Source organism: Spermophilus citellus (assembly GCF_964194105.1).
Source record: "Spermophilus citellus genome assembly, chromosome: 9".
Taxonomy (NCBI): Eukaryota; Metazoa; Chordata; class Mammalia; order Rodentia; family Sciuridae; genus Spermophilus; species Spermophilus citellus.
The window spans coordinates 6,740,628-6,766,846 of NC_138191.1; the positions used below are offsets into that span (position 1 = coordinate 6,740,628).

Consider the following 26,219-nt stretch of genomic DNA (forward strand, 5'->3'; position numbering starts at 1 on the left):
TGTTCAAAGTTCGTCCTTGTACCATGTATCAATACTCTGCCACTGAGCCACAACCCCAGCCCTGTAATGTTTTTTAAATTACTGGATCCTGACTTGAGTAACTACTGTGGTAATATAATAAGAGAATTAATTTTTAGAAAACACACCAAAAGTTTTTAGGGGTGAAAAAACATCATGGGGGGGGGGGGCGGCTGGGGTTGTGGCTCAGTGGTAGAACACTTGCCTGGCATGTATGAGGCACTGGGTTCAATTGTCAGCACCATATATAAATAAATAAATTAAATAAAGGTTCATTGATAATATATTTTTAAAAAATCATGGGGGCAACACAGCTCCAAAACAATTTTTTAAATGTATATAGAGAGAGAGAGTCAGAGAAAAAACAATTGTGATAAAACAATTGTGATTCTCAAGAATCTAGGTGAAGGTTGTTTCTATGATGCACATTTCGTAATGCTGTCACAAAGTTTACTCCTTCCTTAGAAACTGCAACTCAGGGGCTGAGGTTGTGGCTCAGTGGTAGAGAGCTTGCCTAACATGCTTGAGACACTAGGTTCAATCCCAGGCACCCCATACAAATAAATAAAGTTATTGTGTCCTTCTACAACTAAAAAAAAATTTTTTTTAAAGAAAAAGAAACTGCAACTTAGGCAAGACAGAACAAAACAAAAAGAATATCAAAGATTAACAATTTCATGACTCTTACATATAAGAATTTAATCTCTTTCTCTTCTCCTCTAGACATGAGCAACAACTAAATTACCATATTTCACTTTGTCAGTGATTTGGAGTTAAGACATTTACCTGAAAAGAATCCATGCAGACAGGACTGGAAGCCAGCTCCTCATCTACAGCATGCAACTTCTCCATGAAAGTACTATCCCTGGTCTGTTTTGGTTTGGGAGGGGGCGGGGGCCCCATAGGCACTACCTCAGCACTGATGTGCCTGATGGCTGGTGTGGTGACTTTCTCAGCCTGATTAAAAAGAGGCACCACGTTAAGGAAGGAAGGAAAGAACAAAGAAATGAAGGAAAGGAGAAAAAGAGAAGGAACTAAGAAACAGGAGAAAGAAGCAGGTCTTCCATACCCTATTGACCCTTTTCTTATCTAGACAGAGGTACATGAGAATATGCATTGTCAAGCATATAGATCTAACTAGGTTTTATTCTATTTCCAGTGAAGTCAACACAATGCTACTTAGGTTAGCAAAACATAGGAAATCTAATAAAATGGCTTTAAGGACAATATCAAATAGACAGGAGAAAAGAAACTCTGCTAGTACATTTTTTTGCCCCTTAAGAGAACTCTGAAAAGCTCTTTCCCTAATACTAAGTTCTAGTCTTGACTGTTCCTTGAGCTAAGGGACGTGGAAAAATGGTAACAGCACAGAATCCCCAAAAATAAATCATCTACTTAATTGGTTAATTAATCTGCTTATACAGTTACATCTAAGTCTCTTTATTTGATGCTGATTTACCTCTGATAATATGCCACTCTCCTCATCAGTTTCAGTCATCTCAGAAGACTGCCTCAGTTTGCATTTCTTTGCCCCACGTGGAGATGAAGCAGTGCTTTCAACATCACTTTCCAATAAGCTCTACAAGACAAATTCAGTCCACTTTTATATACATATGCCTCTGTCTCAATCTACCGAGTTTGACATCTCAACAGAATAAATAAAAGGAGAAAATAAAAATTGTTTTTGAGAAAATAAAATTTAAATAGCTTAATATCCTAAAGTGGTGGGGAGGCCATGGATCAGATCACTATCCTCATTTGTATTATAAATTCTATAAAAGTATAAGGCAGGGGCTGGGACAGCAGTTCAGTGGCAGAACACTTGCCTAGCATATGTGAGGCACTGGGTTCGATCTTTAGAACTACATAAAAATAAACAAATAAGGGTTGGTATTGTAGCTCAGTGGTAGAGCACCTGCCTCGCAAGCGTGAGGCCCTGGGTTCAGTCCCCAGCACCACATAAACAAATAAAAATAGATATTGTGGGCTGGGGCTGTAGCTCAGCAGCAGAGCGCTTTCTAGCATGCGTGAGGCACTGGGTTTGCTCCTCAGCACGACATAAAAATAAAACAAAGGCATTCTGCCAATCTATAATCACAAAAAAATAAATAAAAATAAAAATAAAGGCATGCTGTCTATTTACAACTACCAAAAAAAAATTTTTTTTAAATATAAGGCAGCAGTTTAAAATTCTTTTACAAACAAGTCAAAGAACAAATTAACACAGCCTTAAAAATGAACAAAGTATGCTACAAACAACAGTATACATGAATGTCAAAAGCATAATGTTGAACAAAAACCAGAAACAAAGGAACACATACACTACGGGTCCCAGTTACATAAAGTTCATAAATAATAAAAATAGAACTATAGAGAGATGCATACTTAGGTGATATAACTACAAAGAAAGACAAGCAAATAATTTCAAATAATGATTATTTTTAGGGGGAGGGAGGTGACAGTGGTTGGGAAGGACATACTGGGGTAGTCCTGGCATTGTTAAAATTCTCGACTTTCTTTACATTTTATTCTGTATACATTTATGTGTTATGTGTTACGTTTCATAATATGTGCTAAAAAATGGAGGGAGTATGAAGAGCAGAAAAATACCTCACAGCAAAAAACTCATTAGAAAAAAATAACAATTTTTCAATCCTCTTTATAGATGAGGTAACCATACTAAGAAAGCAAAGCATACCATGTCATATTAAGCAAAACATTTTCTCACTAACCTCTTCAGCAGTCTCATCTTCCTCTTCTTCATCTGGCTGGTACTCTTCATCAGAGGAATCATCTTCTTCAAGGTGGATATCCACGAACTGTGGAGGCTACATTAGTACAATTAGAAAGAAATGGAGGGCTGGAATTGTAGCTCAGTGGTATAGTGCTTGCCTAGCACATGTGAGACACTGGGTTCAATCCTCAATAGCACAAAAAAAAATAAATAAATAAAATAAAGGTATTGTGTCTATCTATAAGTAAAAAATATTAGAAAGAAAGAAGGACAAGCTGCCTGGGCACAGTGGCACACGCCTGTAATCCCGGCAATCGCGAGTTCAAAGCTAGCCTCAGCAACTCAGTGAGACCCTGTCTCTAAAATACAAAATAGGACTGGGGATGTGGCTCAGTGGTCAAGTGCCCCTGACTTCAATCCCTGGTATCCAAAAAAAAGAAAGAAAGAAAAATGGAGTAGGATTCAAGGGTGGAGTATGTGCTTAACATGCACAAGGTCCTGGATTCAATCCCCAACAGCACAAAAAATGGACTAATAATAAACACAAATTATAAGTATTTGGAAAAGAAGGGGAAGAAGGCTGGGGTTGTTGCTCGGTGGTGGAGCTCTCGCCTAGCACATGCAAGGCCCTGGGTTTGATCCTTAGCACCACATAAAAATAAATAAATAAAATAAAGGTATTGTGTCCAACTTTACAACTAAAAAATAAATATTAAAAAAAAGAAGAAGGTGAAGAAAGCAGTGCCGGAAAAACAAATTCTAAGAATATAATGTGCAGCTACAGCAAACAACACAAAGCAGGGGTTAAATGACTCCATGAGATGCAAACCCTACACAAGTGGAAAGGGAGAAATCAAAGTCAAAATTTAAAGAAAAAAAAAATAGGTTTAAAAACAAATAGAAGAGAAATAATGAGGCTTCAAAACTGAAGTCTTTCTGGAAAGAATGACAAAGACCTCTCCCAAGTTTACCTTAATTTCATTGGCCTTCTTAATTGGTGAAATATTCCATGTTGGAATTACCTACCAAAAAGAATATAAATAATTAATTGAAATAGATTAACTTTCTTTTTTACTTTCTCTTTACCATTACAAACAGCTATCTACCTAACAAGTAGCTACAGTGATCTAGAGGTGCTGATTATTCTCGGTATCTTCTCAAATGTCTGTGAAAGTTTAACTGGAGAAAAAGAGGGAAGAATCTATTTGTCATTTGCATTTATGTTGTAATCCTAGTAAGATTCACTTTTATCTATAAATGGAGGAAAAAAAATGTGTGTCTTGCAGCTCAGGCTCATATGGGGCAAAGGATAGGAAAAAAGGACATCAGTATTTCTTTTAATCAATCACATAAATCTGCCACCAGTATGCCTCTAAAAATCCAACCATAAATAGCTCTTACAGAAAGATTTAAGGGTGAAGTATCATATTATCCATTCTTATTTTCAAACAGTATAAGAAAAAACAATAATTATAAACATAAAGCAAATATGATAAAATGTTAATCTTGGAATCTAAATTGTAATACTCTTTCAACTCTTTGTTTGACATGCTTCACACAGAGTTGGAGGAAAGGCTTTTTTGTTCTTTTAGGTTGGTTGGTTTTTATTTTGTGCTGCTGGGAATTAAACCCAGGGATTTTCTACGACTAAGCCAAATCCCTAGTCCTTTTTATTTTTTATTTTGAGAAGGGTCTGGATAAATTGCTGAGGCTAGCCTTGGGGACTTGTCTTCCTCCTGCAACAGCTTCCCAAGTTGCCAGGATTATAGGCAGGCACCACCATATCCAGCTCTATCTATCCATCTATTTATTTATTTATTTAATCTCTTTATTTATTAATTTAATTTTCTTTTTCTTCTTCTTTTTTTTTAATTGTCAATGAACCTTTATTTATTTATTCATATGTGGTGCTGAGAACTGGAACCCAGTGCCTCACACATGCTAGGCAAGTGCTCTACCACTGTGCCACAACCCCAGCCCTTATTTTTATATTTTAAATTTTGAGACAGGATCTAAGTTGCCAAGGCTAGCCTCACATTTTCACTACTCCTGCCTCAGCCTCCTGAGTAACTGGGATTATAGGCATTTACTACTGACTGTTACTGAATTTTTAAAAAACTCTTATATACTGCAGATAAGATGCCACTGAGAATATATAATTTCTTGCCATTCAATTGTGACCCAAACAAAATCATCTTATGAACAAAGACAACCAACTACTAGGTTCTGTCTCTAAAGAACCTTAGGTCTTCACATTTCCTCAGTCCTACCATATTCTGACAACTTATGTAGTTCTGTATAACTCGGACCCGTACAGGGTCAGCGGTATGACTATGATTCAGGTCCAGTTCCCTTCCCACATCATTTTCTTAACCTATTGCCAAACCCATCCAGAAAGCCAGCCAGCATTTAAAAGTGTGCTGGAGTCAGTCTATTAAGCATTAAGACCTGGACTCTTCACCTTTGCTCTCCCACATAATCTTACGGCCTCAAATCTGTACACTATATTCACGGTCAAAAACATAATCCAGAGCCTGATGTGGATCTCATTGGCTATTTTTGTTTTTCTAATCAAACACAAAATCATTGTTAATTATACTCTATATGTCATGTAGATTTCACAGAACTTCTGTCTCATTGATGGTTGTTTCATCATCGCAACCATATGTTCACTGGTGATTATTTTCTGAAGAATGATGAAATTTCAATTTATACAACAAGGATTATTTAATTAGACAAAAAGTGTGGTATGTCTGCCCCTCCTGCTCAAAAAAAAAGTCAACATAGCCTTGGATTGTATTAAGAAAAATATGGTCTCTAGAACGCTGAGGAGATATCTAACTAATGTAGGCTGTTAAACCACATTTGGTTTAGTAGATTCCATTTGGGGCATACTTTTTTTTGGTACTAGGGATTGAACTCAGGGGCATGTTACCATTAAGCTAAATCACCAGCTCTTTTTACTTTTTATTTTGAGACAGGGTTTCACTGAGTTGTTGAGTGTCTCACTAAGTTGATGAGGCTGGCCTCAACCCTATGCTTAATTTCCTGAGTTGCTGGGATTATAAATGTGCCCTACCACACCTGGACTACAAATAAATCTTTAAATGAGCAAACCCAGACCATAATTTTTCCATATTTCTTCCCTATGAATAACCTAGAATTAGATCCTATTTACCAAGCTAAATAAATAACAACAAAATAAAACACAGAACACTTACCACTCCTTTCTCCACCACTTCCTTCAGTTTAGAGCGAGTCATTTTAGGCTCCTAAGGAAAGAGAAACAGGATCAAAAATCAGGGCTTTTGTGTTTGGGTGTTTTTGTTTTGCAAACCCAGCAGCACTCTATCACTGAGCTATATCCCCAGCCCTTTTTATTTTTGAGACAGGGTCTTGACAGGTTTCCCAGGATGGCCTCAAATGTGGAATCCTCCTGCCTCAACCTCCCCAGAAATTGGGATTATAGGTGTGCACCACCACCCTGGCCATAAACAGGTTTTGAGATACTAACTGTGCCCCAAGCTATTAAAAGGTTTATAAACTCCCAAGTGACTTCCTACACTTGGCCAGTTTATAGGTAATTCTTCCATGACATTAAAAGACTGATCATCAATTACTTACAAACATTGGCATGTCTTCTGTTTCACTGATGGCTGCTTTCATCATAGCTACCACATGTTCATTTGTGATTACTTCCTGGAGAAAGATGAAATTTCACTTTATGTTCACATAAAGATGTTGTCATCTAGAAAATACTCATCTGTATGTAACTCTGTTAAACCTACATGGAGGATTAATGAAAGCCAGTCTCCAGCTTCAGACAGGGATAAAGCAAGTTGACTCACCACAAAGAAGACAGAAAAAGTTTTAGATAGAAGCACAGAGTGTGAAACAATGTAGTAGCAAATAAATCAATCATATTAGCTGCTACTAGGAACAGCAATAAAAAGTGATTCTAAAGTAACCATATGCTACAGGAAACAGCAAAATCTTTATGAAAAGCTGAGTCTGCTACATATCTACTGTTGATACGTGTGCTAAGTACAATCAAATGCTAAATAGGTTTCTTTTCAGATGTATCACCCCACGTAAGTAAATCCACTATGAACATTCTTATCTTCAAATCTGCTAAATACATTAAGCAAACCAGTGGAAGGAAGCAAAGACAGTTATCTTCACAATTAAGTTCTTCTTTAATATGTGTTCAGATTTCAAATTTGTGCTAAGTGCAGACAAAGTTATCTTGAGATATAAAATGCTTTGTCACAGGTAACCCACAAAACTGGTAATTAATCTTCCAAGAGTCAAGAATTTGCTGAGTCTGTTTATTTGCTTTCCATGAAAGTTTCCACTGCAATGACAGAGCGGCCCAGTCTTACTCACATGAAGAATGTTTCGCACGTTGACTGCTGTCAGGTTGTGCTGCTTGGCACCATCCTCTAAGGTACGATCAAGCATGTCATCCAATTTCAGGTCACAGGCCAAGGTCCCTTGTTCTTGACCCTTTCCATCTCGTTTCCTCTTGGTACCCTTCTTCTTTTTTCTCCTTTTCTCAGTTTCTTCATTGTCTTGTTCTTCTGTTAATAAACCAACATTATCACCATAATCTCCAAAATAGCTGCTCTTAGAACTAAGCCCAAAAAGGCAATAGTAAAAGAAAATCAAGCTAATGGTATTGTAGTAGCAATAATAACTAACATTCACTGAATATTTTATGTCAGGCACTTTTTTTTTTTTTTTTTTTTTTTTTTTGGTACCAGGGATTAAACCCAGAGTGCTTAATCATTGAGAGACATCCCCAGCCCACCCACCATTTTGGGGGATGGGATACCGGGGATTGAACTCAGGGACACTTGACCACTGAGTCACATCTCCAGCCCTATTTTGTATTTTATTTTGCAATTGTACATGGACAGAATGCCTTTATTTCATTTGTTAATTTTTATGTGGTGCTAAGGATTGAACCCAGTGCCTTCTCACACATGTTAGACAAGCACTTTGCTACTGAGCTACAGCCCTAGCCCCCTATTTTGTATTTTATTTAGAGACAGGGTCTCACTGAGTTGCTTAGTGCCTTGCTTTTGCTGAGGCTGGCTTTGAACTCGTGATCCTCCTACCTCAACCTCCAGAGCCACTGGGATTACAGGCATGCACCACATCACCCAGCTGTTAAATACTCTTGTATATACTTTATAGATCTTAATTCATTTACTCCTATGAGGTATTAATTCACTTGCCCTATCTGGTAGAGACTATTATTTTGCTACCATAAAGATGAAGAAACTGAAGCAGAGAGGTTAAGAAACTTTCCTAAGAATAGTAAATGTCAAAGTCATATGTTGAATCCAAGCATGCTGGTTACAGAATCTACAACTGAAATTATTACTCTATCCTATCCAGATAATATATCAAAGCTCCCGGGTTTGTGCCCTAATCCTACAACCTAAATGGGTTACCTTGGTAATAGGATTTCAACTTTTTTTTTTTTTAAATACTGGATATGTACCCTTTAGGGTGATCATGCAGATCAAATAATACTTAATAATCAAAGTACTTTATAATCAATAAAATATCATACAAATATGATTTATTATTACTATTATACTATAAACGGAAAACAAGAAGGGCTGAGGATGTGGCTCAAGCCATAGCACACTCACCTGGCATGCGTGGGGCGCTGGGTTCGATCCTCAGCACCACATAAAAATAAAATAAAGAGTATATATAAAAAAAAAAAGGGAAAACAAAAAACAAACCAATAAAAAATCTACAGGAAGGAAGGAGAAAGAGAAGAAAAGAGAGGAAAGGAAGGTGAAAGAGAAAAAAGGAAAGAAGGATGGAAGAAAGGAAGGAGAGAGTTGAGTATCTTTATTCTTCAGGGAAAGGTCCACATATATAACCAAAGGAAGAACTCTAAAATTCTACTACACCTTGGAATAAATAATATAGATTAACATAAAACACCAATCAAACCAATACAACTTTTTAATAATCTTTTTAAGCAATGGGGAAGAAAAAAAACCAAGTAAATAAAGAGTGGAAATTATCCTAATATTGATTTTAAGGAAATTTCAAAAAGTACCCCCAAAGTAATAAAACTCTTTACTAGTGATCATTTAAGGAAGCAGCAAAGGGCGAATTGCATGGCATAACACGTAGTAAAACTTCCTACAAACCTTGGTATACACTACTTTTGCCAAAGTCTCTGTTCTCACCTCATTATTCCTTTTCTCCATAAATTCCAAAGCTTCTCTCTCTTCACCACTCAGATCTCCTCTCTGTCCCCCCTTCTCTCTTACATCTTTTCTCATATAGACCAACCTAGCTGGTTCTTGGTTTCTGCCATCCACCTTTCCCTCATTTCACCAGCAATGTAACAATGATCTGGTAGTTGCAGAGTAAGAAAAGGACTTCTGGCCAGGGAGGAAGTTTTGATTCAGCTTTACAGTCATATCCTATCCTGTTGTTAAGTCACATGGTTAACAGTAAAACTGATCCAAAAAATAAAAATTTGAGGGGCTGAGGTTGTGGCTCAGCAGTAGAGTGCTCACCTAGCACATTCAGGGACCTGGATTTGATCCTTAGCACCACATAAAAATAAATAAAATAAAAGTATTGTGTCCAACTGCAACTAAAAAAATGAATATTTTTAAAAAAATTTTGAAAAAATATATAAATTAAAACTATGAAATGATGCTGTAAACAATAAAATTTGATGTTAACTAAAAATGACTCAGAGGAATCAAATCTTCTTTATAAAAATTAGATATACAAAATTCATAGGAATAAAGGCCAAAAAGGGAACGTTTTAGAAGCAGCTAAAATTCATAAAACTTTGTATAAATAACTGATAAAGAATCAAAATGAGCCGGGTGGGGTGGCGCACGCCTGTAATTCCAGTGCTTGGGAGAATGAGGCAGGAGGATCATAATTCAAAGGTAGCCTCAAAAGCAAAAACAAGGCCCAAAGCAATTTAGTGAGACCCTGTCTCTAAATAAAATACAAAATAGTGCTGGAAGATGTGGCTCAGTGGTCAAGTGCCCTTGAATTCAATCACCAGTAACACCCCCCTCCCCCCAAAAAAAGATTCAAACTGTCCTTTAAAACACTGTTATTCAAACTATTTATTGCAAAGAACCAGTTTTGCTTTGTACGAATTCAGTGCAGACTTACATTTTTACAAAATAAAAATGCAGCCATTGTTAAAATATTTAACATTTTTTCTAAATTTTATTCTTAGTTGCCCTTAGTTTTTTAGGGTTGCTTTTTTTCTTGGGGGGATGGGTACTGTTGGGAGGCCATCAGCCACGAATGAATTAGCATGCAAAGACCACTGAAAGCCATACAGAACCTTATACTGGGGGCTTGGTACGTTAAAACTTCCCCCAGTCTTAAGAACCCTACCTTATCACTGAAACTATGTCACAATTCCCAAATCACCCTGACAACCAAACATCAAGACCTTCACAACACATAAAAATAAAATAAAGATATTGGGGCTGGGGATGTGGCTCAAGTGGTAGCATGCTTGCCTGGCATGCGTGCGCCCCGGGTTCGATCCTCAGCACCACATACAAAGATGTTGGGTCTGCCGAAAACTAAAAAATAAATATTAAAATATTCTCTCTCTCTTTTCCCCTCTCTCTCTCTTTAAAAAAAAAAAAAAAAAAAAAAAAAAAAAAGACCTTCACAAAATTTGATGAGGCTATTCAAAGGGAGCCCTAATTGAGCTGGGGTTTGGCTCAGTGGTAAAGCGCTTGCCTAGCACGTTACGTGTAAGGTACTGGGTTCGATCCTCAGCACCACATTAAAAAAATAAATAATAAGGTAAAGGTATTGTATCCATTTACAACTAAAAATATATATTAAAAAAAAGGAAGCCCCAATTAAGGGAGCAGGAAACTGAGGCAAAAACAGAGTGACTCAATTTCCTTAAAAACTCCTACCCTATGAGTATGACACCATCCATTCTCAGAGGTGGTACATACAAGCTCCTAGATTGTCAGTCAAAAGTCAGAAGGTAGGCTTGGGCGGAACTCCGGAAGCTTTCCTGGAATTCCCAATAAAATTAGAGAGCAGGAAGGGCTCACACTCCCTCTTTCCCTCTGAGAAGAACCACACTCTCCCTAGAGAGTGGCCCCTTTTCCTTTTATCATACCTTGAAATAAACTCATGTTACTAGGGGAACATGTCTAAAATCCTTCTGAATTGATCACTTCAGGATTTGAAAGAAGCCCTTCATGCTGCCTCAGTTTCCTGGAAGCCCCCAGCTCTGTAATATTTGGCTTTTCCGCCTACTCTCTGAACCCCTCTCACTTGGCAAGAGCTCTGTTTCTTCTCTTTTCACACTCACACTCCATTGTCCCTGAATTTCATTCTTCAAGTTCATGAGCCAAGAATGCAGAAAGGAATCTCAGGAAGAGCCACTGCTGAACTATAACACAAGCAGGCATGGCCTGCTCTGGAGCTGGGACAGCTGTTAACACAAATGGGTCCTGCATGCCATAATCATAACAGCAGAAAATCCAGTTTCAGCACTGGGAATTAAACCTACAGACCTTTAATCACTGAGCTACGTCCCCAGCCCTTTTTCTTTTTTATTTTGAGAAAGGTCTCACTAAAGTTGCTGAGGCTCTGGCAAAGTTGCTAAGGCTGGCCTTCAACTCGGGATCCTCCTGCCTCAGTCTCCCAAATTCCTAGGATCAGAGGTAGACACAACTCTGCCCAGCTGCCATTAGCTATTTTGTATCAAACCTGTAAGAGTATACAGATTAACACAAGTCCTTAGACCACACTTTTGAGTTGCACTGCTTTACGATTTCCACCAAAATGCACAATCCAAATAAAAGTAAAACAAAAACGCAAGATACAATTTAAATGAATTACAAAGAAAGTTTATAATACAATTTAAAAGAATAATAAAATTCACTGCAGAAGATACTTTCCCATTGAAAAACCATCAGGATTATCATAATTACATTTAAATTACTATCTAACCTCCACACACTTTTTTTTTCACTGCTATGTTTCAAACAAACCCAGGACCTTCCACATGCTGGCAAGTGGTCCACCACTTAGCTATGCCTCAAGGCCCTAAAATAACTATCCCATAAAATGGAATCAAAACTGGAACTATGGCCAGGAGGGATGGCACACACATGTAATTTTAGTGACTCAAGAGGCTGAGACATGAGGATTGTAAATTCAAGGCCAGCCTCAGAAACCTAGTGAGGCCCTAAACAATTAATGAGACTGGGGCCGGCGGCCCGGGTTCGATCCTCAGCACCACATACAAACAAAGATGTGTCCGCCGAAAACTAAAAAGTAAATATTAAAAAAAAAAAAAATTAAAAAAAATTAATGAGACTGTTTAAAAATAATAATAATAACACAATAAAATAAAATAAACTGGGGATGACTCAGAATGATAAAGCATTCCTGGGTTCAATCCCTACCAAAAAAATAAAATAAAATACTGTCACTGTGGGTTAAACTATCCCCATGTCAAATTTACATCTGTTTTCTGATTTTGATGTTGAGTATATTGTGGAATGTGTGTCTATAACACATTGCACATTGCACAGATAATCTAAGAAAATATAACATGGTTACATCTTTTTCTGTTATGGAACTAATCCGTTATCTTACTTTTTAAATACTGGGATGCCAGTGACTCTAAAGGGAAGGACAGCAGAATAAAATAGACCTTATTATTGCTGTGGGTATATACGTGACTGCATGACCAATGTAATTCTGCAACCTGTACACTCAGAAAAATGAGAAATTATATCCCATCTGATTCAAATGTATGATATGCAAGATCAGTGTTCTGTTATGTGTAACTAATTAAAACAAATTATTAAAAAGTTAAAAAATAAAATTAATCATAAAATAAAGAATAACTGAAAAAGATAAAAAAGAAAATTTTTCCTTTCATAATACAAATGGCTAGAACCAAAATATTTCTTGAGAAGTATACTTAATAAAGTAACCAATAAATTTAAAGTAAAATGCACTATGGTAAAGTGGAGGAGATCAGTAAAAATATGGTGTAGATTCTGTTAATATCTAAATCAACAAAATTGCTTTGACTTCTTAAAATGTTGCTTAACATTCCAACATTAAAAACAGTCCCAGGACATTTGGTTTGGGTCATAACAAAAAAAAAATATATATATTTTTTTCTTTTTTCAGAACAACCATTCCACGAAAAACAACTATAAAACTACATAAACACATACACATATACAAAGACGGTCTAAACGCACTGGACAATAGCCACTGAAGACAGGATGTAAAGAGTTGTGATCCTTGAAATAAGGACTTCTAAGATGAAAGCATCAGTTTTGCCTGGCTAAAAAATCATTTGGGGCAATTGAAGAAGCCAAGGCAACCAAAGCAGCTGAGTTAGAGAATCAAATCTTAGAGAGTACCAGCGGCTCAGGAGGCGGAGGCAGGAGGATATCGAATTCAAAGCCAGCTTCAGCAATTTGGTGAGACAGTGAGCCCTGTCTCTAAATAAAATTCAAAATTGGGCTGGGGATGTGGCTCAGTGGTTAAGTGCCTCAGTCTGGCTGGGCACAAATCAGGAGCCACTCAAGCATGAACAAACTTTAGCTCGGAACTACTGAGAACGCCACCCACGCGGCCCTCCTAGGCACACCACACACCAACCGGAACTCCCTCCACCGGAACTTCACCAACCAACACAAATTCCCCAGGAATCCCTGGGAGAACTCCAAAGTAGCGGGCGCCTGAGGCGGACAGCAGGGATCTATATACAATTGAATACACAACCTGTTTCATTACAGCATCATCTTAATGGCTTGTCTCTCAACCAGTACTTCTGGCAAAATGCCAGGGGCCATTCCAACTCAGCTGTGGCTCTCAACACACACTCTCATTCTCTTTAAAAGAAAAAAGATGTTGTATCTGCCGAAAACTAAAAAATAAATATTAAAATTCTCTCTCATTCTCTCTCTCTCTTTTTAAAGAAAAAAATAAAACTAAGAAAAAAATTTCCTTAATCTGATAAAAATGTTTCTATGAAAAGCATACAACTATCATCATGCAAAATGGAAGAATACAGAACATTTCTCTCCTATGTTCAGAAACAAAACATGACATCTACTTCCACTACTTCTAACCTACGTAATAATGGAACTCTAATATAAAAAAAAAAAAAAATCCAGCACAGATGCTCACTTTAAAGCCATTTGTTAAGATGAATAAATGTCTATTTATCTGTCTGTACATACTATATTTCACAATAAAAATTAAATATTTTGAAAGAATATAAAGGTGGCCTAAGCCTATGAGCTAGCATCCAATATAAAAAAGTGAAGGCTGGGGTTGTGACTCAGTGGTAGAGTACTTGCCTATTATGTGTGAGGCACTGGGTTCAATTCTCAGCACCTCATATAAATAAATAAAATAAAGGTCCATTAAAAAAAAAAAGTGAGCAGGTTCACACACACACACAAAAAAATCCTGGTAGCATATTCACAGCAACACCTTTGAGCGCATCATACAACCAGAAACTATCAAAATGCCCATCAAGAGTTGGATGGATAAAGAAAACAAAGAATATTCAAACAACAGAACATTAAATGACAATGAAAATAAACAATATAAAACAGCATTCTGCACCAATGTTGAGTGGAAAAAAGGCAATCAAATTCTATTCCGTACATGCCTATAATCCCAGTGGCTCAGGAAGCTGAGGCAGGCAGATTGAGAGTTCAAACCAGCCTCAGCAACAGGGAGGCACTAAGCAACTCAATGAGACCCTGTGTCTAAATAAAATACAAAATAGGGCTGGGGATGTGGCTCAGTGGTTGAATGCCCCTGAGTTCAATCCCCAGTCCCCCGAGACAAAAAAAAAAAAAAGAAAAAAGAGGGCTGGCGTGCGTGCGGCCCGGGTTCGATCCTCAGCACCACATACCAACAAAGATGTTGTGTCCGCCGAGAACTAAAAAATAAATATTTAAAATTCTCTTTCTCTCTCTCTCTCTCTCTCTCTCTCTCTCTCTCTCTCTCTCTTCTCTCACTCTCTCTTTAAAAAAAAAAAAGAAAAAAGAAAAATGAAAAAAGAGGCAATCACAAAAAGCATGTACATGTGATTCTATTCATACAAAAGAAAACAGACGAACCAATATATGCTACTGGAAGTCAGGACAGTAGTTATCCATTAGGTGGGGGTGAAACTGAAAGAGAATAAAATGGACTTCTGAATTCAAGAAAGAAACTCAGGATATCTTAGAATATGTGCAGTTTTCTACATATTATACTTCAATAGTTTGTTGAAAAGAAAAAGAAAGCCTACCCATTGGGATAAAGAGTCCACCATCCTCTATCTCTTCCTCAGCTTGGTAAGCCAGAGTCCTGAGTGACTTTTCTTGAGGAGAGGCACAAACATCTGGCTGGGATGGTTTCCTAGGCTGGACTCCTGGTTTTGCAGATTGGCTGCCTGAGGGCGGTAAAGGAATCTCCCCTCCAGAATGCATCTGAGGTTTCCCTAGAAGAATCACAAACATTGCTCCATACTTTGCCCATTCTCAATCATACTCTGTTGTAAAAAATCAGCATCTTGTTATAAAGTCTTTTTTGTTAAACAACTTCATGAATGAAGTTTACTATACATACAAGTATTCCCCCTCTCTGAGAGGCAAGAACCTAAGAAAAACACTGAAATCGAGGTTCAGACACAAATGACCCATCTGTAATACCAGGAAGTTGAACTAGATAATTGCAAAGATCCTTCCAGTTCAAGATGCTTTGAGCTTTATAATATTTCCTATAGAAAAATCAGATTCAAGTCTGCATGCTGGCACATGCCTGTAATCCCAACAGCTCGGGAAGTTGAGGCAGGGGGATTTTGAGTTTAAAGCCAGCCTGAGCAACTTAACAAGGCCCTAAGCAACTTAGCAAGAATCTGTTTCTAAATAAAAATATAAAAAGGAGCTAGGTGTAGTGGCACACACCTGGAATCATAGCAGCTCAAGTCCAAAGCCAGCCTCAGCAACTTAGCAAGGCCCTAAGCAAATAAATGAGACCCTGTCTCTAAATTAACTACAAAAGGGGCTGGGGATGTGGCTCAGGTGGTAGCGCGCTCGCCTGGCATGCGTGCGGCCCGGGTTCGATCCTCAGCACCACATACCAACAAAGATGTTGTGTCCGCCAAGAACTAAAAAATAAATATTAAAAATTCTCTCTCTCTCTCTCTCCTCTCTCTCTCCTCTCTCACTCTCTCTTTAAAAATAAATAAATAAATAAATAAATAAATAAATAAATAAATAAATAAATAAATAAATTAACTACAAAAAGGTCTGGGGATGATGCTCAGTGGTTAAGCACCCCTGGGTTCAATCCCCAGTACCAAAAATAAAAGAAGAAAAGAAAAATCAGATTCTTATTTGGGAAAGGGGTTCTGATAACAAAGGAAATTTTTTATAGATAACCCTTAACACTACTGATTTAGTCAGCTTTTTCATCACTATGACCAAAAGTTCTGACAAAAACAACATAAAGGGCTGGGTACAGTGGTGCATACCTGTAATCCCAGCAGCTCAGGAGGCTGAGGCAGGAGGATTGAAAGTTCAAAGCCAGCCTCAGCAAAAGTAGGGCACTAAGCAACTCAGTGAGACCCTGTCTCTCAATAAAGTACAAAATAGGGCTGGGGATGTGGCTCAGTGGTGGAGTGCCCCAGTACCAAAAAAGAAAAAAAAAAGAACAACATAAAGAAGTTTATTTGGGGTTCATGGTTTTAGAGATCTCAGTCCACAGAAAGCCAACTCCATAGCTCTGTGCCCAAGGTGAGGCAGAACATCATGGCAAACGGGTATGTCAGAGGAAAGCCCCCCAGAACATGGCAACAAGGAGAGGGAGGGAGGGAGAGAGGGAGAGAGATATCTCCGCTCACCAGTGACAAAATAGGAAACTCAAAGGCAAGCCCCCAGCAACAAGCCTTCTCCAGCTTACCTGCCTACAGTTACTGCAGTTAATTCAAATCAGTGGATCACTGACTAGGTTATGACTTTCACAATCTAATCATTTTACCTCTGAATGTTCTTGCATTGTCTCACAAATGAGCTTTTGGGGGACACTAACTATCCAAATCAAACAACCAAATTTATCAACTATAAATGATATACATATAAAATGTCTTGACTATTAACCAATGTTACAGAACATTGTAAATATCACCATAAATTACATAGTTCTACAGTTCATTAGACAACTTTCTCACCTTAACTCTTCTTGGGGATGGAAGGGAGGCACGGGTAGCTTTAAAAAGGGAAAGAAACCTTCATGCAATATAGAAAGCGAATCAAGAGCCAGGCATGGTGGCACATGTCTATAATCCCAGCAGCTCAGGAGGCTGAGGCAGGAGGATTGCAAGTTCAAAGTCAACCTCAGCACTCAGCAACTTTGCAAAGCCCTAAGCAATTCCATGAGATACTGCCTCTAAATAAAATATTTTAAAAAGAGCTGGGGATGTGGCTCAGTGCTTAAATGTGCCTGGGTTCAATCCCTAGTACCAAAAAAAAAAAAAAAAAAAAAAAAAAAAAAGCACGAATCAGTCCTGAATTCTATCAATGTCATTATGTCTTTTTTTTAACTTCTGGAGCCCATAATTACTTCACAGGATCAAAAGGCTAAGAAATTCCTTTTTTTTTTTTTTTGTAGTTGTAGATGGACAGAATGCCTTTATTTACTTGTTTGTTTTTATGTGGTACTAAAGATCAAACCCAGTGCCTCACAAATGCTAGGCAAGTGCTCTGTCACTGAGGTACAGCCCCAGCCCCCAAGGCTTTCACTTTAACAAGGATTGTACATCAATCCATAAAAAGTTCTTCTCAGCCAAACTGGGAATCTCAATCCATACCATGGCATAGCTTAATCAATAATCTTTAATAATTTTTAGAATTAATGATGTCTACATTTTAAAAACTAAACTGAGGCAAACAATTTTTTAAATAAACATACCAAAAACTTCGAATTATGTAAGCATTACCCTTCAAAATAGAGAACTTTAAGCACTGGTATAGCATGCAGGAGACCTGGGTTCAATCCCTAGCACTATTGGAAAAAAAAAAAAAGAAAAGAAAAAGAAAAAAAAAAACAGAAGTTTACTTTGGTACACAGAACTTCTTCCACTCCCACATCCCAGTGGCTTGGGAGGCTGAGACAGGAGCATCATAAGTTCAAAGTCAGCCTCAGCAACAGCAAGGTGCTAAGCAACTCAGTGAGACCTTGTTTCTAAATAAAATAAAAAAACAGGCTGGGGATGTTGTTTAGTGGTTGAATGCCCCTGAGTTAAATCACTGATTAAGGAAAAAAAAAAAAAGTTGTTTTTTCTTTTTTAATTTTTTTTTTTTAAAGAGAGAGTGAGAGGAGAGAGAGAGAGAGAGAGAGAGAGAGAGAATTTTTAATATTTATTTTTTTAGTTCTCGGCGGACACAACATCTTTGTTGGTATGTGGTGCTGAGGATCGAACCCGGGCTGCACGCACGCCAGGCGAGCGCGCTACCGCTTGAGCCACATCCCCAGCCCCTTTTTTAAATTTTTTTAATATTTATTTTTTAGTTCTCGGCGGACACAACATCTTTGTTGGTATGTGGTACTGAGGATCGAACCCGGGGCCGCACGCGCGCTACCGCTTGAGCCACATCCCCAGCCCCAAAAGTTGTTTTTTCAAGTATGTTGTCCCACTGACAAAAAGCTAATAACAACATATTTGGTTTTTTGTTTGTTTGTTTGTTTTAATTTTTTTTTAATATTTATTTTTTTTAGTTTTCGGCGGACACAACATCTTTGTTTGTATGTGGTGCTGAGGATCGAACCTGGGCCGCACGCATGCCAGGCTAGCGCACTACCACTTGAGCCACATCCCCAGCCCAATAACAACATATTTGGACTACTCTAAACAGTCCCTAAAAACATTTTGTCAGCTGCACCACAAGATCATTTTTCATGTATCTATATTAGTATTCCTTTTCTCTGCAACCTCTTTCCCTTAGACTCCATCACATTGGTTTTTGATTTAATTCATTTGCTTAAAAACTCTAATATCCCCACGCTTTCTTGACTTTTTAAATGTTAGGTACTTAAAGATTTCAGAAAGAGAAGCCGAGTAGTATGAGAGAGACAGAAGGAAAAATCATAAACAGAGCATTGATAAGTTGTTTAATAATAGCCTGATAATTGTAAATTGATAACACAAAAATCATTAGCTGAGAACTGTACAAATCAAGGTGAAATCTGACTATACTAATCACTTCTAAGAGGTAAAGAAAAAAAAGGGATAAGTAGAAAATAGAGGTACAGGGCTGAGGTTATGGCTCAGTGGTAGGGTATTTGCCTAGTACGTGTAAGGCACTGGGTTCCATCCTCAGCACCACATAAAAATAAATAAAATAAAGGTATTGTGTCCATCTACAACTAAAAACAAATTTTAAAAAAAGCAGATGTTAATTCACAATAAGGGAAGACTAGGGAAGAATAGAGGTACTTTGGATTAGACAGAAGGAAGTAAAGGGAAGTAAGGAGGTAAGAGAGTAGGAAGGTAGTAGAATGAATCGGACATTATTACCTTTTGTGCACAGATGATTATACAACCAGTGTAACTCTACACCATGTACAACAAAAAGAATAAGAAGTTATGGGCTGGGGTTGTGGCTCAGTGGTAGAGCACTCACCTAGCATGTGCGAAGCACTGAGCTCGATCCTCAGCACCACATAAAAATAAATAAATAAAATAAAGGTATCGTGTCCAACTTAAAAAAAAAAAAAATTTAAAGAATGAGAAGTTATACTCTATGTATGATGTGTCAAAATGAATTCTACTGTCATATATAACTAATTAGAACAAATTAAAATGAAATGAAAGAAAATAAGAGTAGGGATTAGAAATAGAGCTTAGTGGTGAGCACTTACTTAGCATAAGCAAAGTCTGGATTCAATTTCCAGTACCACAAGGAGAAAAAGGAAAGAAAAACAAAAAGGAAGAAAAAAAAGGAAGGAAGGAATAAATTAGTGTACATAAATAAATTTAAAAAGAACAAGTAAGGCTGGGGGTGCAGTCAGTAGTAGAGCACATGCTTACCATGTGCAAGGCCATGGGTTCAATCCCCAGCATTAAAAAAATTAAAAACAAAAATACATAAGGGAATAAGTAAAATTCTATTATAATAAGCCCATTAAAGAGAAAGGTTTAAGGGGGTGGGGGATGGGAGGATTAAATGAACTCTAGATAGGGCAAAGGGGAAAAGGGGAGGGAGAGGTAGGGAAGAGGCATAGGGGAAGGAAAGATGGTGGAATGCAATGGTCATCATTATCCTCAGTACATATATGAAGACATGAAGGATGTGACTCTACTTTGTGTACAATCAGAGATATCAAAAACTGTGCTCTATATGTATAATATGAATTGTAATGCATTCTGCATCATATATAACAAATTAAAATTTAAAAAAAAAAAAGAAAGAAAAAGGTTTAAGTCTGAAGCTGGAGGATCCCATTCAATACCAACCTGGGCAACTTAGCAAAACTCAAAATAAAAAACAAAAAAGGGGAGGTAGCTCAGCAGTAGAGTGTCCCTGAGTTCAATCACCAGCACCATGAAAAAAATAAAGAGAGAGAGAGAGAGATTTAGGGGCTGGGAATGTAGCCCAATGATACAGTACCTGCCCAGCATGTGTAAGGACCTGAGTTCAACCATTAGTGCCACAAAAAAAATTTTTTAAACATTAACAAGATTTAGTCAGCTATGGAGATTCAATGCCTATAGTACCAGCTAACTGTGGAAGCTGAAGCAGGGGGACCACTTGAGCCTAGGAAATCAAGGCCAGTCAAGGCAACATTTTCCTGTCTTTAAAAAAAAAAAAGGTGGGGCTGGGGATGTGGCTCAAGCGTGCGGCCTGGGTTCGATCCTCCAGCACCACATACACATACAAACAAAGATGCTGTGTCCGCCAATAACTAATAAATAAATTTAAAAAAAAAAAAAAAAGGCGGGGTGGTTTTCACCACTCACACCTGCAGTCTAGAAACTTGCTTTAACTATGTACAACTTGTAACAAAATGACAATACTTCAAAATCGTGCAGATGTCTTTTCTACACTTTGTTCACTTTTTCTACAATGAATATGATGAGCTGCTTTCATATCAGAAAACTAAAATGTTACTTGGAAGAAAGCAAACCAAGCCCATCTATAATTACAGACATTCAAGAGGCTAAAACAGAGGGATAGCAAATTCAAGGCCAGCCTCAGCAACTTAGCAAGAACCTGGCTCAAAATAAAAAACAATAATAAAAATAAAAAAGGGCTAGGAGTATAACTTAGTGGTAGAGTGCCCCTGGGTTCAATCACCTGTATCATCAAAAAGAAAAAAGCAAAACAAATATAAGAATATGCACTAAAGCTTCAGTAGAAATTATTCTGAGTAGTAAGATTATGGGTGATACTTTTTTTCAAAATTTTCAATACTTCCAAAATGCAACACGTACATATTTTTTTCTTTTTTCTTTTTTTTTTTTTTAGATTGGGGGGGTGTGTTTTCACTATGTTGCCTAAGCTGGCCCTGGATCAATTTGGTTACCCAACTTAATGAAGTGGAGCAATATTACAGATAATCCTAAACAAATTTTTTTTAATTTATCTACATTTGGATATCTATAAAATAACCATTTTTTTAAGAGAGAGAGAGAGTTTTTAATATTTATTTTTCAGTTTTCGGTGGACACAACATCTTTTTCTATTTGTATGTGGTGCTGAGGATTGAACCCAGCGCCCTAAGCATGCCAGGCAAGCGCATTACCGCTTGAGCCACATCCCCAGCCCTAAAATAACCATTTAAAAAAAAAATCTCTAGCTGGGCATAGTTTTGTTTTGTTTTTGTTTTTATATATATTTTTAGTTTTTGGTGGACACAACATCCTTATTTTTTTATGTGGTGCTGAGGATCGAAACCAGCACCCTGCGCATGTCAGGCGAACGCCCTGCTGCTTGAGCCACATCCCCAGCCCTGGGCATAGTTTTACATACCTGTAACCCCAGCAGCTTAGGAGGCTGGGAGGAGATTGAAAGTTCAAAGCCATCCTCAGCAACTTAGCGAGGCCCTAAGCAATTTAGCAAGACCTGTCTCAAAAAAATAATAAAAAGGGCTGGGGATGTGGCTCAGTGGTTAAATGCCTGGGTACCAAACTTTGAACCCCTAGTTATTTATCAATTCCTTCTCTAGCATTTTAATCTTATATTATCCTCTAGCTCCTCCTGTCTTCAAGTGACCTACCTTGAAGAAAATTCAATAATATTCCTGCTTCCTCTAGCAAATTCCCATTCTCCTACTGCAAAAAGTATCATTAGTGCTTTCCTCCCTACCTCTTTAACCCCAATATGACATTCTCTTTCCAAAAAACTCTTCTGTATCTATTTTTGAAGGTCCTTATCTCTCTTTTGCTACTTATTTATTTTTGCAACACTGGGGATCAAACCCAGGGCCTTACTCTAGGCAGATGTTCTACCCCTGAGTCCACTCCCAATTCCTACCACTAAATTTTAAACTCTCCTCCAGCCTTTGACATTGTTGTTTTTTTTTTCCCCTCCCCTTTCTTTCTTGCTAAGTTGCTGAGGGAGAGCCAGGCACAGTGGCACACATGAGCAATGAGCAACTCAGGAAGTTAGACAGGAGGATTGTAAATTCGGTTACAAGTTCAAAGCCCACCTCAGCAATTTAGTGAGACCATGTCACAAGGTAAAAAACTTAAAGACCTAGGGGATGGAGCTTAGTGGTCAATGAATGCCCCTGGGTTAAAGCCCCAGTACAAAAAAAAAAAAAAAAAAAGCCAGGTAGCACATGCCTGTAATACCAGGCTGAAACAGGATAACAACAAGTTCAAAGGCAGCTCAGCAACTTAGCAAGGCCCTAAACAACTTAGTGAGATTCTGTTTCAAACCAAGATTTAAAAAGAGCTGGGGATGTAGCTCAGTGGGGAAAGTGTCCCTGGGTTAAATCCCAGTATGGGGGGGGGGGGGATTTGAATTGCTCAGGGTAACCTTGCATTTGCCATCCTCCTGCCTCAGTCTTATAAACAGCTGCGATTACAGATGTGCCACCACTGCGCCCAGTCCTCCTAGAATTTTTACTGTAACTTCTCCAGTCATCTTCCTCAAACCAAGGTAGTGTTCAATCTGCTGCTCCTCTCCTTCCAAATGAAATATAGTGCTCCAGAATCAATATGCCAATACAAATTACTCTGAATGTGATTATAACAATAGAGCCACTTCAATTCCCAGTATCAAAACTGGAGGGGCGGGGGGACACAGCCTTGACAAGGACTGATTCTATAGGAAGGTACTTTTCCCAAAGATCTTCCATCTTTGACAATGTGCTTCAGATAATTCATCTACTTCATCAATTTTCAAACACAGTAGAGTCAGAAACACAAAATTTTGCTGTACAAACACAGTATCAGTACTAACACAGTATGTTTACTATGAAAAAAATCACCAGAAGAACAAAATAAGACCAAGGGGGCCGACTTAAAATGCAACAAAAAAGAACACAGCATAAGGGGCTGAGAAGTATAGCTCAAATGGGAGAGTGCTTGCCTCCCATGTACAAGGCCCTGGTTCAATCCCCAGCACCACAAAAAAAAAAAAAAAAAAAAAAAAAATCAGCATAGGGGCTGGGGTTGTGGCTCAGTGGTAGAGCGCTTGCCTAGAACATGTGAGGCCCTGGGTTCAATTCTCAGCACCACACAAAAATAAATAAAATAAAAATAAAATAAAGGTATTAAAAAAAAGCATAAAAGATATTGAAAATAAATAATTAGGAAGAGTTGATGTCTTTTCTAAAGCATACATATGTTCTGCTTATCCATTAAACAGTTATTTCCTACTTTCTAGAAAAGTTCAAACACCTTAGTACAAAAACAACACCCTTGACAACCTAAGCACAATCTAGCACTCTGAAGTCAGCTCCTACCACTTTTTCCAAGCAACTATGTTCCCATCCTCTTCTACCTTTGCACGAACTATTCTTGGCCTAGGTGCCCCTGTCAAATGCAGCTCAGCCTTCAAGACCTAAGAGTTTCTTGTCTCCACTGAGTTTCTCCCAACATCTCTAACAGTAGTCTCTCTTTTAAGTCCCTTACACTGTTGCCTTTCTCCCACAAATCTCACTTTGTGGACATCCATCTAATCACAAGACTATTATTCACAGTTTGCCTCTACAGACATGCAGAATAAAGCATGAGAGAAAGTAAAGAGATAAGGACACAGATCAGAAGAATAAAAAGGGAAAAGGAAATCTCTATTCATATAGATCACTGCTGACAATAAGCTCCATGGCTCCCATTCCATAGCAAATCAGTAAGCCCTTTCAGAAACAGTGTCTGTAAAGGCACTACAGAGAAAGCAATGACAGAGTAATACAGAGGCTGAGTAACCCTTATCCAAAATGCATGAATCCAGAAGCTTTTTGGATTTTTTTTATTTTGGAGGATCTCAGAATATAATGCACATAATGTGTTATCTATCTTTTTTTTTTTTAAAGAGAGAGTGAGAGAGGAGAGAGAGAGAGAGAATTTTTAATATTTATTTTTTAGTTTTCAGCGGACACAACATCTTTGTTGGTATGTGGTGCTGAGGATCGAACCCGGGTCGCACGCATGCCAGGCGAGCGCGCTACCGCTTGAGCCAATGTGTTATCTATCTTGATGACAGGATCCAATCTAAACAAAAAATTCATTTAGTTTTCATATGCACCTTTTTAGTATAGCCTGAAGGTAATTTTATACAATATTTCTAGTGCACCTGCATTTTAACCACAATGCCTCACATGAGGTTAGCTTAGAATTTTCCACTTGTTAGCATCATGCCAGCACTCCAAAAGTTTCAAATTTCAGAACATTTTGAATTTTCGGATTGGGGATACTCAACCTATATTAACAAGGAAAATATAACCTAGAGACCTTACACATCTTACCTTCTTCTTCCTTGACTTCTTCACTAGGCTGTCCTGTAAAAGGCTCCTTTATGATAGAATGATCACTTCTGTCTTCTTGGGTAACTAACCCAGGCCTGAGGTCAGTTTTTTTCCCTCTCTTTGAGGCACTGGCCTGGAGTTTTCCTTTACCAATGGATATATTAAGGGGATGGGAAGACACCAAGGAAGGTAGGGTGATTTCCTGAGAGATAGCCACATCAACAGCTTCCAAAATTGGCAAATTTGTGTCCTGGATGAGTGTCCTAGAACTTAAAGATGAATCCTCCACACCAAGGTGATTTCCTGCATCCTGCAAAGATTGAACTTCAAGGCCAACTGCTCTGCCATGATTTGGACCACAGGATATTGACACAGACCCCAAGTCTTTAATCTGGTGAGATTCTGGTTTAACAGCTGACTCTACATCTAAGTTGTCTTCCTCTGGGTTGCCCTTATGCTGTGGAGATTCTGTTGCTGTAGTTCTTCTCTTCTTACACGGCATCATTTTAAAAGTCCCACTTTTATTCCATCCTAAAAGGATAAAAAAGTTCTTATCAACTTCATATTAATTAATGATAATAACATTTTATCAATTATCTTTTCATTTTATTCACATCCAATCACAAATACAATTCTTTACACAGAATGCACAGTATTCCATTAGGTAGAAGAAGAGAAACAATGATTAGAGTGCCTGAGTTCAAATTCCAACTTTACAACTGATTAGTATGTTACCTTGGCCAAATGATTAAAACTCTGTAAACTTCTTTTTTCTCAACTGTTAAAAAAAAAAAAAAGTTCAAAAAAATTATTCTCACCTGAATTGTTACAAATATTAAATGGTAGCATAATATTTTTTTTAAAAAATGAAATGGTGGTGATTAATAAATGTGTTATTATTGTTACTATCATCAAGAAGGTAGAACAGTATGATGCTGAAAGCAAATATATACTCTAACTGGATTTGTTTCTCAAGTTAATTTCACTCCAGCTTTGTAATCTTGCATCAATAAATTAACCTAAAGTTTAGTCTCTCCAGCTATAAAATGAAATAAAAAGTGCACCCACATCATTAGCTGGTAAGAAAGATTAATAAATGTTTGCTTCTGATGTATTCATAAACAAGTATATCCTTAACAGAAACAATCCAAAAGCAAAAGCAAAGTGTGCTTAGTTATATTAACACAAAATTTCTGTTGGAACAAGGAAGAGATTTCTACTGTTCTCTCCATTGTTACTTCTGGACTCTTGGCTTCAATTCTAGTTATCATATTGTAAGGACAATAACTAGCCTAAATGCAGCACACCTTCCTTTATATCCTTAGAGCATCTATTTGCAAACTGCTTTTATAGTATTTACTACCTTTGTAATTATATCTTTACTTTTCTGTCTTCTTCCTCCAAAACTATGAGCTTCTTGAGAAAAATGACTCCTTCACCTAGCATCCCTAGTATTTGGATATTGGAAATA

The 26,219-nt window shown here is 37.6% G+C and overlaps 1 protein-coding gene across 6 annotated transcripts in view; it reads right to left on the reverse strand.

Moving 5' to 3' along the window:
- GON4L (gon-4 like) overlaps positions 1-26,219 on the reverse strand; it is an 86,117-nt gene that overhangs the window by 55,243 nt on the left and 4,655 nt on the right. For 5 of the 6 annotated variants that reach the window (XM_081307892.1, XM_081307888.1, XM_081307889.1 and 2 more), the window contains 9 exons: positions 24,749-25,279; positions 15,081-15,272; positions 7,139-7,332; positions 6,377-6,451; positions 5,974-6,024; positions 3,724-3,774; positions 2,751-2,846; positions 1,478-1,597; positions 805-975 (listed from right to left, as the gene is read on the reverse strand). In XM_081307892.1, coding sequence (XP_081164018.1) covers positions 805-975; positions 1,478-1,597; positions 2,751-2,846; positions 3,724-3,774; positions 5,974-6,024; positions 6,377-6,451; positions 7,139-7,332; positions 15,081-15,272; positions 24,749-25,279 — 1,481 coding nt within the window. The remainder of the gene's footprint in view (positions 1-804; positions 976-1,477; positions 1,598-2,750; positions 2,847-3,723; positions 3,775-5,973; positions 6,025-6,376; positions 6,452-7,138; positions 7,333-15,080; positions 15,273-24,748; positions 25,280-26,219) is intronic. The other variant, XM_081307891.1, reaches the window with a different exon arrangement.